The sequence below is a fragment of the Haliotis rubra genome, unplaced genomic scaffold (assembly GCF_003918875.1).
Source record: "Haliotis rubra isolate DU_JTF1 unplaced genomic scaffold, ASM391887v1 Scf526, whole genome shotgun sequence".
Classification (NCBI taxonomy): Eukaryota; Metazoa; Mollusca; class Gastropoda; order Lepetellida; family Haliotidae; genus Haliotis; species Haliotis rubra.
Window position 1 is genome coordinate 636,822 of NW_025767220.1, and position 13,540 is coordinate 650,361.

Genomic DNA, 13,540 nt, shown 5'->3' on the forward strand with positions numbered 1-13,540 from the left:
GAAATGTCGTCATCGGCTGTCTTGACAACTGCATGTCGGATAGTCGGGAGGTTATCATAACCCAAACCGCTCTAAGGTTACCCAAACATCCATGGCAACTTAATGTTACTCTTAATTACTGCACGTCTCAACGCGTGTTTTTCTTTAAAACCAGTTTAGGTCACATGACCTTCATTACAAGCCGAGAAGCAAATGAATAGGTACTCGATCATCTCACGGAGATTTACGAGAGTTCCGGAACCTTGGGCGACAAGTTACAGTCCAGCCTGGCGCGATCCAGCACGCGCGGCGCCCGTGGGGGACAGCCGACGAGATGTGGTGTCTGACACGCACCCGAGACCTGTGCGGGGTAATTAGGGGAGGAAGCGAGGTATGGAAAAATATAGCATGGCGGTGAAAGAGGTATCAAGATGAGTTTTTGGAGACAATTAAATCGACCTGGGCTTTCGATGGGGAGAAGAGGAACAGAAGAAATTGAACGAACCCTAAAGGCTAAAGTTTAGCTCACCTGGGGGCCGTTCTACAAGACAATCTTGCTCTGTACGTCGTATTTTTATCAAATGCTGGAGTTACGAGGGGTTTATTCCAAAGAACGTCTGGCATAAAACTTTTGAAGAAAGGAGGTTTTATCATTTTAATTTAGTGTCAGAGGGATGGAAAAATATAGCATGGCGGTGAAAGAGGTATCAAGATGCGTTTTATGGAGACAATTAAATCGACCTGGGCTTTCGATGGGGAGAAGAGGAACAGAAGAAATTGAACGAAACCTAAAGGCTAAAGTTTAGCTCACCTGGGGGCCGTTCTACAAGACAATCTTGCTCTGTACGTCGTATTTTATCAAATGCTGGAGTTACGAGGGGTTTATTCCAAAGAACGTCTGCCATAAAACATTTGAAGAAAGGAGGTTTTATCATTTTAATTCAGTGTCAGAGGTATTGATTTGATCCCTAACCTTTCATTGTTACCAGTGGTGCTTGATATTTTTGGATTTTGATGTGCACATTTGTCATCAACTGCATTCGGTCCTGTTACACACGTGTTTCCTGACACATCGTACTGCGTCCTGGTCGAGCGGCAGCCCTCTTCTAGGGCCTCACGGGTAGGTTGTATACTCCCAAGGGAACTAACAATGAGATTATGACTCCACTGAACTGAGTAACTGAAATTCCATAAACGGGTAACCAGAAACCTTCATCAAATGAAATTCCCACGCACTGAATGCTCAGTAATACCCACAAATCTCAAAACATGTCACGTTCACATCCGAACTACGTATGATGCATCCGTGATAGATGCAAATTTTGTTAGGATAAAATGTCGATTCTGTTTACAATCGCGACAAGATTTGTTTCGCTTCCAGATTCAATATGGCGATACAGCGACCATGATTGTAAAATCTCGTTCGACACTCAGCTTCTGTTATACAGTCGGAATGTACTGAATATTTACAACATGACTAACAATACCGGAAGGACAACCATATTAAGTTTTTCACTGCCTGCTCATGATGTTTACCGACAGCATGTTCGTCAAGAGTTCCGACGTTTCGATGACATTGGCCGTGTTTGTTTCAGACGTACATGACGTTGTTTCAAGTAGGCGTGGCCTGTAACGCCATCAGCATCGTTTTCCTCGTCCCCGCCTGCATCGTCTTCGTCGTTTACAGGTACGTCATTGTTGATAGAGTTAATGACAGGAAATGCATACCTTGATACGTAGTGCTGGGTACCTGTATTCCAGCACACCTGTTGGACAGACAGGTAGCTGAAGCATTGATTCGTTCCCGGGTTTGACTTCACAATTGGGACAATGGCCTATTATTCAACAATTTGACGAATGGTCACTGTGAAATTTCTAGATGAATATGTGTTAATGTATGGTTTAGACAGACTCGTATCTTGAAGCATAGACGATGTCAGCTACGACATGTTGAGGAACTTTGAACTTATGTGAATGGGCTGTCACAAGTCACTCACGTCATAATCCGTAGAATTTCCGGGTAATGAGTGTCACTTTATCCACGTACATCTTCAAAACAATATTCGTATCAACACTTAACTGATATGATCTCGTTATTCAGTGTTTGATGGTGTAACACATCCACTCATCATGTGTGTGTAATGATGTGACTGATCAGTGATGCACAGCGTCTGTCTCCCACAGACAACTGCGGCTGCAACAGCGAATCAAGCTGCATCTCTGCCTCTTCGCCTCCTTCATCCTGACCAACGTCATCCTCATCCTGTGGGACGTCCTCGTGTACAAGGACAGACTGGACAAACCCAAGGACCAGACTGTCATGTACAACAACACGGTAGGTACAACAACACGGAAGGTACAACAACACGATAGGTAGGTACAACAACACGGCAGGTGCAACAACACGGTAGGTACAACAACACGGTAGGTACAACAACACGGCAGGTACAACAACACGGTAGGTGCAACAACACGGTAGGTACAACAACACGGTAGGTACAACAACACGGTAGGTACAACAACACGGTAGGTACAACAACACGGTAGGTACAACAACAACACGGTAACATACAACAACACGGTAGGTTTTACAACAACACGGTAGGTACAACAACACGGTAGGTGCAACAGGTGCACACGTAGGTACAACAGGATTACAACAACACGGTAGGTACAACAACACGGTAGGTACAACAACACGGTAGGTACAACAACACGGTAGGTACAACAACACGGTACAACAACAGGTACAACAACACGGTAGGTACAACAACAACAACACGGTAGGTACAACAACACGGTAGATACAACAACACGGTAGGTACAACAACACGGAAGGTACAACAACACACGGTAGGTACAACGGTAGGTACAAACACGGTAGGTACAACAACAGGTACAACAACACGGTAGGTGCAACAACACGGAAGTTACAACAACAGGTGCAGGTAGAACAACACGGTAGGTACAACAACAACAACACGGTAGGTACAACAACACGGTAGTTACAAACACGGCAACAACACGGTAGGTGCAACAACACGGCAACAATACACAACACGGTAGGTACAACAACATAACACAACAACACGGTAGGTACAACAACACGGTAGGTACAACAACACGGTAGCAACACACGGTGGGTACAGCAACAACACGGTAGGTTACAACAACACGGCAGTATTAGGGTGCGGAATTAGAGACAACACGGTAGAGTTGCAACACACGGCAAGGTAGGTACAACAACACGGTAGGTACAACAACACGGTACGGTAGGTGCAACATCAGGTACAACAACACGGTAGGAAGGTACAGTGGAAACAAACACGGTGGGTGCAAAACAACAACAACACGGCAGGTACAACAACACGGTAGGTACAACAACACGGTAGGTGCAACAACACGGAAGGTGCAACAACAAGGTGCAAACACGGTAGGTACAACAACACGGTAGGTAAACAACAACAACGCAACAACACGGTAGGTACAACAACACGGTGGGTGCAACAACACGGTAGGTACAACAACACGGTAGGTACAACAACACGGTAGGTGCAACAACACGGTAGGTACAACAACACGGTAGGTACAACAACACGGTAGGTACAACAACACGGTAGGTACAACAACACGGTAGGTACAACAACACGGCAGGTACAACAACACGGTAGGTACAACAACACAACAACACGGGGTACAACAACACGGTAGGTACAACAACACGGTAGGTACAACAACACGGTAGGTACAACAACACGGTAGGTACAACAACACGGTAGGTACAACAACACGGTAGGTACAACAACACGGTAGGTACAACAACACGGTAGAACAACAAGGTTAACAGCATGGGTCACAACAACACGGCAACAACACGGTAGGTGCAACAACACGGTAGGTACAACAACACGGTACAACAACACGGTAGGTGCAACAACAGGTAGGTTACAACAACAACAACACGGTAGGTACAACAACACGGTAGGTGCAACAACAAGGTACAACAACACAGGTACAACAACACGGTAGGTACCGCGGAACAACACAACAACAACACGGTAGGTGCAACAACACGGTAGGTACAACAACACGGTAAGTACAACAACACGGTAGGTACAACAACACGGTAGGTACAACAACACGGTAGGTACAACAACACGGTAGGTACAACAACACGGTAGGTACAACAACACGGTAGGTACAACAACACGGTAGGTACAACAACACGGTAGGTACACACAACACGGCAGGGTACAACACAACACGGTAGGGCAACAACAGGTACAACAACACGGTAGGTGCAACAACACGACAAACAGGTAGGTACAACAACACGGTAGGTACAACAACACGGCAGGTACAACAACACGGTAGGTACAACAACACAGGTACAACAACACGGCAGGTACAACAACACGGCAGGTACAACAACACGGCAGGTACAACAACACGGTAGGTACAACAACACGTGCAGCTTATGGAACAACACACGGTACAACAACACGGCAGGTACAACAACACGGTAGGTACAACAACACGGTAGGTGCAACAACACGGCAGGTACAACAACACAGCAGGTATAACAATAAGTAGGACACGCGTACATTTTCATCAAGACGGTTTGTGGCACCTGTAGACAAAACGACGTTGATAGTCTGACATATACAAGAAAGCATCCGTACTGTGTCACTGCAATGCAGGTTTGACCAGAAACTGTTGGCCATCAGACTTAATCATATCAAATTGTATGTACATGGTAGAACGTAGTCTAATTTTGATTCAAGGAACTTTGTAAACTGTAAGTATGATCAGAGTTATCTAAACTGGCAAACATGCTTGCAGACGTGAATCAACTCTACAAAAAACAGCTTTGGAGAACGAACGATTCTTTCTTAATTGTGCTATCAAGACATCAGATCGGTATTGGTCTTTTCAGAGAGAACATAGATTCCAGTATCAACTGTGTACTGTGTTTTGAAGCGTACTGAGAGTGGAGATGAAATTGAGAACAAAAGGGAAGCATGCAAGGCCAGTGAAATTGACTGTTAGCGACAGAAGGTGACTTGCTGTGATGGCGTATAAATGAGACGCATAGAATAGAATGAACTCAACAATGATAAATATAATTAAGCAGTTCCCGCTTCTCAAGACACAATAAGATCTCAAACCTACACAAACACCGAGACCATTAGCCGCCCTTGAGTTTCATTAACATTTTACCCATAAATCAAATTTCCTCCGGTGAAAGGGTAAGGGAGGTAACTCACATTTCCTAGAAACCAAAGTCATGTTTTAATGGACATGAAAAAATCCTTTTCGTCAAACGATTTTTGTGGGCTTGTTTTTTTGGCTTGTCAGTTTTTCAATATTGAATTTTTCTCCAACTCGGTCGTAATCAATGATCTGGCAGCCGTGTTGTTGATATTGCCAACCCAACTTTGAAGCTGGTTTATAACTCGCATTCTGATTGGTACTTTAGACCTAGGAGCGAGCCAATCAAATTGGAAGACAGAAATGGAGATGCTGCTGTGTGAGGAGAAGGAGCTATCGACATGCTACTCCTGGACGTTCATGAGGGTGTCCTAGAACCTCACCAGCAGGAGCGACATTGTGCTTGTGGGATTGAAATTTCAATTGGGACAAGCTTACGTTCACTGATTAAAATGCAAACCAAAGCTACCGAAAAATAACAATTTTCCAGCGTCGAAAATACAGTCAAAAATTCATAAATAGGTCAGGGTATCAATGGTGGGTGCCATCCTATTGTGTGTATCCAGTGTGCGAAATAGTTTCCAAATTTTGCTAGCCAGTCGGGCTAGCTATGCCTTAAAGTTACTAGCTAACAAAATATTTCACTAGCCCGAAATTAGATTTTAGAAACTAAGCTGCATATATGCTGAACATTTTTACCAGACCATAATCAATCTTACATGATTCAAAAGTGTATTAAAACTTAACAAGTCGGAGAGAGTGATATGTTTACAAAATGAGCCATGCATGAAATTCATAAGCCATTCGGGTCAGTGACTTTGGAGATTTACTGGCCCGGCTATATCGCAGACTGTGTGTATCTGAAGGTGACATGTACGTATACTCTGATATTCTACGGGGACTTTCCTTCCAAACATACAGGTGTTGTCTGATTGTTGGATCATCATTCTAGAAGTTGGTGAGTAACTGATAAAGCACTTTATGTATAACAACTTCTTGTTTATTGCACAGAGCGATGTTTCGGTGTAACCTTGCACATGTTTTAGCTTGAACATGGTGTAGGAACCTCGCTTTATGCAATAAACAATAAATACATGACTCGTTTTATGGATAACAACTTCTTTTTTATTCTTTTTATCCATAAAACGTGTCATGTATTCATGTACATCCAACTATAAATGCCTTTCAAAAACTTCAATAAACAATAAGTTGTGATCCATAAAGCTGTATGCTTTATTAAGTTTTGTATGGTAATGGATTGGCATTCCAGCAAGACAATTATCCAAAGTATTTACTGCGATGGCTCAAAAGCTGACCTTCCCATTTGAAGGAATCATGAAAGACAGTATCAATTAATCGAATCTCCAAAGCATGCGTAAAATGAAATATTGGTAGTGATGATATACTGAAACAGTATGAATCATAATTTCCTTGACAGACAGTAAGCCGCGGCGCAATAAAGCTTTATTATATTGACCAGTATACTGTTTTGCAGCTTTATCTAAGCAGTGCTTGTTGGACGAACCTTTGGTCTTTGATTTAATCATCCTATAGTTTGCAATCTCCTCATTCCCAATAATATTTTGGTCAAACTATAACTTACAATGACATTGTTACATCATAGTTTTCCAAGAGTTTTGGTCCTGTTCTCATGTCAACGTCTCTTACCTTTCGACGTCATGTCCATTTGTCTATCTGACATTTACACATGCATCTGAAACCAGGGTCTACCTATATTGGTTTTGTGAACAGAATTTCATTTTCAAACATGCACAGATGTATAATAAATGATCTCGGGACTTGTCAATGTGTTTTACATAACACCGACGTTTAGAGCACATAAAATGTGTTTTATACCGATTTGTGATTATAAATATGTAGACGGCCAAGGCTTTGCTACATTTATGGCCCATTTATCAGAACGATCAATCACTTGAACGTGCACAAAGTCGTACTCCCAACGTAATACCGTTCTCGATCATGTTCTGCTATATATATTACCAGTATAAATTTACGCCAAGCTTACAATTTCTTTTTGATACTTGTCGATCTATATTTCTCAGACGGTTACATTTTGTGCATAGCTATGCCCATAGTTTGTATTTATTGCATATACAAGTGAAATTGGGAAATGGCTGATGGTATAGATCTGGACAGACACTGGTTGTGGAACACGGGTTGGTGTATTCCTGACACTTGATGCCAGTAGGTCTTCAGATTCAGACACGCGATGAACTGGTCTTTGTCTATGGGAAGTTGCGTACAGGCTAGTCAGACAAATTAGATGGCACTACCAGAAGGTTCATTCACTTAATCATTTTGCTGACGCGATGACGTCAATATGTAGGTGCAAGTTAGAACTGTCTACGTGAAACCGTGTGTACTCGTAGCACGCCATTCCAGGGGCGCTTGCCATAACTGTTCTACAACAATGCGGCCGAAAGTTTACATCGTTGTAAACGATAAAGTGGATTAATAGTTTTGCGCACACTTTTTCTGTAGAGCAGTCAATGTCAATTTTCAGCGTGTCGATTTTATATTTTTTCTATTTTCTTCACAAATTTTTATTTGATTCATCTTGTAGTTTCGTGAAGTATTTATGCCAAGCTGGTATGCATGCAACAATATGTATCCATGCGAACATATTTACCATCTCTAATGCTTGTGTTGTTAGATCAACCTGTATGTAAATCACATAAATCTTAAATTCTCCATATTCTCTGAAATTACTCCCCGTCGTGATTCCTGATGAGACAAGTTTCTATGTGACGCCTGGTAAAGTGCTGGTGGAAACTGCTTCCTTGCTTTAGTGGGGCGGTTGTATCTCCTTGTTGCAGGAAAGACAGTGAAAGATGGTATTTCTTTTATCCCGTCAGTTGCTCGACATTGAGAGAACTGCTTGTCTGTGTCAGTATACTGTGTCTGAGCCGGTATCTTTGTTGCATGCACATCGCCTTATAAGCGATATGACCTTGAACGCGACATTCGACCTCACCTCGCCTCGCCTCGCCTCACCTCACCTCACCTCACCTCACCTCACCTCACATCACACACCTCACTTCTCACCTCATCACATCACATCACATCACATCAACACACCTCACCTCTTATCACCTCACCTCACCACACGTCGCGTCACGTCACGTCACCTCACATCACATCACATCACATCACATCACATCACATCACATTAGAGGACAACTTGCATAGATGCCACAGTCGTTTACCCGGAGCACGGATTTGGTGCTCGTATTGGAAAAGATGGCCCGCAGATCCTGCTACTACCAAGGGACGTAAATCTTACGAACAAATGTTTGGGGTCAATTTCATCGATGACAATGTCATCATTGTTTTCCCAGGTTGGCTGCCGGCTGCTTTACACCTTGATCCGATACGCCCAGACCGTCAACTTCCTGTGGATGTTTCTGGAGGGTTTCCACTTACATCGACTCATTGTGCAAGCATTCAAGGTGCCTAAGTCCTTGCTGGGATACTATATAGGAGGATTCGGTAAGTGGCTAAGTGCTATGCAATATCGTAGGAGCAAAACCTTTCAAAATGGTTTGGTTCATTTTAGGTTTATTATCTTCAAACCTTCCGTGTCTGTGAGTTGTCTTAGCGCACGATGTCTCTGTTGAATTGTATTTATCTGCATGTAGGCATAGCCAAGCAGTCCATGTTGACGGAATAATGTGGTTATCGGGGTCTAACTGGATTCTGTATGCCAAACAAAGATCCGTTTATGCCTACAAGCCTCCACTTGATTAAGGTTGTGATTTGTAGTTTTGAGCAGATAATAGTTTTACTAAGTATACCTGCAAGGCAGGATAAGTTCCAAGATGGCTATTGCGAGGTCAAGGCCATGGGGCCTCGGGGACAGATTAGAAGCAATCAAATCAGAACCGTTCCAGATAGGAGATCCTGTATGTCGGATGAACGCGTTCCAGATAGGAGTTCCTGTATGTCGGATGAACGTGTTCCAGATCGGAGTTCCTGTATGTCGGATGAACGCGTTCCAGATAGGAGATCCTGTATGTCGGATGAACGCGTTCCAGATAGGAGTTCCTGTTATGTCGGATGAACGCGTTCCAGATAGGAAATCCTGTTAGTCGGATGAACGCGTTCCAGATAGGAGATCCTGTTAGTCGGATGAACGCGTTCCAGATAGGAGATCCTGTATGTCGGATGAACGCGTTCCAGATAGGAGATCCTGTATGTCGGATGAACGCGTTCCGATTCCCAGTCGGATAAACGGTTCCAGATAGGAGATCCTGTCGGATGAACGCGTTCCAGATAGGGACTCGTTCCAGATAGGTTCCTGTATGTCGGATGAACGCGTTCCAGATAGGAGATCCTGTTAGTCGGATGAACGCGTTCCAGATAGGAGATCCTGTAGGTTATGGTAAACGCGTTCCAGATAGGAGATCCCTGAACGCGTTCCAGATTTCGGAGGTTAGAACGCGTTCCAGATAGGAGATCTTGTATGTCGGATGAACGCATTCCAGATAGGAGATTCTGTAGTCGGATGAACGCGTTCCAGTAGGTTAGGGAAGATTTCCTCGGATGAACGCGTTCCAGATAGGAGATCCTGTGAACGTGTTCTAGATAGGAGATCTTGTATGTCGGATGAACGCGTTCCAGATTAGAGATCTTGTGTAGGTTAGATCCATTTCAGATAGGAGATCCTGTATGTCGGATGAACTGTAGGTATGGTGAACGTTCCAGATTCAGATATAGGAGATCCTGTATGTCGGATGAACGCGTTCCAGATTAGAGATCGTGTAGGTTAGGTGAACGCATTCCAGATAGGAGATCTTGTATGTCGGATGAACGCATTCCAGATATAGAAGATCCTGTATGTCGGATGAACGCGTTCCAGATTAGAGATCGTGTAGGTTAGGTGAACGTGTTCCAGATAGGAGTTCCTGGTTGGGTGAAGGTGAACAATTTAAATTTTAAATTGTGGTGGTGCTTTTTTGTCAGTCTGCTGTTTTAATTCAAGTAACTTGAATTTCAAGGTTTCACCTCCTTGAGGTCACTCACATCCGGAACACAATCGCACTTGTAAGGTTTAGTTACTCTAACTTTCTTCATTGTTCACAACTTTCTTCTGCAAAACATTTCCATTTATATGGTTTTAACACGTCACTGTTTAATACGTGTGTTCCTTTGTCGTTCCACGTGGGGATTCCGGGCGGGCACTGAACAAAGAACCTAATACAGACACGTTAAAATGGTACTTATTGTTATCCTGCGAGTCTGTCATACAGACCCTGAAACAAACTGATATATCCAAGAAAGCCCATGTAAATCTAGAATATGTGGAAAATAATATAATATGTGTTCATTTCAGAGAGACATGTGAAGATCCAGGGTTAGAATTAATCTTCAGTAGCCCATGCTTGTCGTAAGAGGTGATTAACGGGATTGGGTAGTCAGGCTCGCTGACTTGGTTGACACATGTCATCGTATCCCAATTGAGTAGAACGATGCTTATGCTGTTGATCACTCGATTGTCTGGTCCGACTCGATTATTTACAGACCGCTGCCATTTAGCTGGAATATTGCTGAGTGTGGAGTAAAATTAAACTCACTCACTCACTGATTTCAGAGACTAGATGTTAGTCTATTAACCCGACATTAGGGTCCATTTCATGCTGACTCTAAATCTTGATTCTCCCATATTTCAAAGCACTCTACTTCGGGGAAGCACTCAGGACAAGGAATCAAACAATTACAGGAGTAATCTGTGTCCACAACATTTAACGAAAATGCCGATTTTGTCACTTTAACGGTTTTACTAAAGAGGTTTAATAAGGGGGGTTCTGAATTTGATGTAGTGTTTACAGTGGCGAGTTACCGTTAGCCTGGCCACCACACATGCCAGGCGACGTTCAACTGCTACACGTTCAACATGAGAATTATTGTAATGAACTTCGCTGGTCGGAACATCTTGACCTACGACTGGTTAATCGAACATGGATTGAATACTCACATACATACATTCTAAGGAGATGTATCGAGCAGGTGTACTCGCTAAATACTCTCTATATCAGTTTGACATTATGACTGACTGAGTTTAGTTTTATGCCGCACTCAGCAATATTCCAGCCATATGGCGGCGGTGTGTAAATAATCGAGTCTGGACCAGACAATCCAGTGATCAACAGCATGAGCATCAATCTGCGCAATTGGAAACCGATGACATGTGTCAACGAGCCAGAGAGCCTGACCACCCGATCCCGTTAGTCGCCTCTTTTAATTACGACAAGCATGGGTTACTGAAGTTTCCTTCTAACGCGGATCTTCACGGGTTTGACATTATGATGTGTATGCCATGTGTGTATATAAAGAAGTACATATCACCCCTGTCAACAAATGCTGGAGACGGTGTTACAGTTGAATCTCCATTCAGTGAGTGAGTTTAGTTTTACGCCGCTTTTAGCAATATTCCAGCAATATCACGGCGGGGACATCGGAAATGGGTTTCACACATTGTACCCATGTGGGGAATCGAAACCGGGTCTTCGGCGTGACGAGCGAACGCTTTGACCACTAGGCTATCCCATCGCTCCCTTCTCCATACCACTTACCTCAAATTACAGTGATACTGTTGTGTGTTGCCCTGCCAGTGTTTCCTGACTTTCTTTGAGAGTGACAAGGTTGCTTCTCACATATGAAAACGTTTGTGTTGGAGAAAATATGTTCCCAATACTAGTAACAGTTTAATCGTCATACAGAAGTAACTTACGATACTTTTAGAATACATTTATGAAACCATATAGTGACTGATAGTCAGGCGTTATATCCATGTTTGTTATAACAGTTTTCGCCTGTACGTTTTTACGGAACACCAAATATTGCGTCTTTAAGCCTTACAAATAGAGAATAGACGCAGGTTTCACTCAGTGAGTGAGTGAGTATGGTTTTATGCCGCTTTTAGCAATATTCCAGCAATATCACGGCGGGGTACACCAGAAATGGGCTTCACACATTGTGCCTATGTGGGGAATCGAACCCGGGTCTTCGGCGTGACGAGCCAACGCTTTAACCACTAGGCTACCCCACCGCCCCCTTTCACTCAGTGAAGGACTACAAAAAAATAGCGTATGGCTGCATGAATAAAGAATATTTTCGAAAATTGTAAATTACATGTTACATGCAACTGACATTTGGTTTCAAGTAAGAACTGCTGAATAGGATATCTGGCGGGCAAAAGTAAGCGTACAGGTGACAGGATCGGCTCTCACTGGAATACTCAGTTTGCAGTTACCCGGCGACTGTCTATCGTCTAGTAATTGCTCGTCACATCCATTTTTCAAGTGTTTACTTTCTTCCACCGAACAGTTTATAACGACCCTCTGGGCATGTGCAATGGAAAAGTTTATCGCAATCAAGTGAAGCGAGTGGTGGGAAGCCACCTACGACTATATTCATGCAGTGGACCCCACAGTTATTACTGAGAGTCCCGTGGACCCAGTAGGTTAATATGGGGCAACTGTATATACAGATGGCGGCAGTTGGAATCAATGATTGAGGAAACTTGTTGTACAAATGCTGTTGTTTTTCAAATTTCACTCTGGAACGCTGTCGTTCGGATTAGAGGATGTTCTCTGGCACCACCGAATATGAGTTTTATTCGTTTCTTTCACATTGTAGTTGAAAAACGATAGCATTTCTTCTTTACAAATGGTCGTTGAGCGTTTCATGTTACACTACTTCGTGTTGGTTTCAGCTTTCATAACATTTAAACACGAATTATGTGCAGCGTTAAGCCGCGTTGAGGAGCCCCACAACTGTGATGTGATACAGGCTTAGTCCCGAACCAGAGACACTGCCGCCGTCGTGGGTGGGTAACTGTATCTACTGTCCTCAATAACTCTACTTTAAGATGACCTTATTGGTAGATAACTGGTGGGAACGGCTGACAGTTTCGTATCAGAAATACTAGGTTCGACTCCAGTGTAACAGTGTCCATGGTTTGTCAACGCCATAGCTGTGCCCGTGGGTTTCTCCAAACTCACTCACTCACTCATTCATGTAGCTGATGTTAAGGAGTTGGTTCTATGGCGTATTTAACACTACCGTCTTGTTTTTCAGTGGGGCCGCTGGTGCCAGTAATTGTGTATGCCATTATACGGGCTGTGAAGAACGACCAGAGGTGAGGCGTGACCTTCATTGATACGAGAAATATGACAATTTTGACGTGTTAACTTTTATCCTTCAAAACGACCTGGTTGTGAAATCTAATCTTCAAATTAACTTTAAAATATCCCCTTTTGATGGTTTTATTCAAGCAAATGTTTTCTTTCTAAGTAGCGGTAGTTTGTAGTTTATTGTTATAACCCAT

The 13,540-nt window shown here is 43.2% G+C and overlaps 1 protein-coding gene across 1 annotated transcript in view; it reads left to right on the plus strand.

The window, feature by feature from the left end:
• The first annotated feature begins 1,053 nt into the window (after positions 1-1,053).
• The window catches only part of LOC124252836 (calcitonin gene-related peptide type 1 receptor-like), a 32,238-nt gene continuing 19,751 nt past the window's right edge, over positions 1,054-13,540 (plus strand). The window contains exons 1-4 of the mRNA XM_046686511.1: positions 1,054-1,666; positions 2,164-2,314; positions 8,550-8,700; positions 13,291-13,351. Of these exons, the coding sequence (XP_046542467.1) occupies positions 1,581-1,666; positions 2,164-2,314; positions 8,550-8,700; positions 13,291-13,351 (449 nt within the window). The 5' untranslated portion in view covers positions 1,054-1,580. The remainder of the gene's footprint in view (positions 1,667-2,163; positions 2,315-8,549; positions 8,701-13,290; positions 13,352-13,540) is intronic.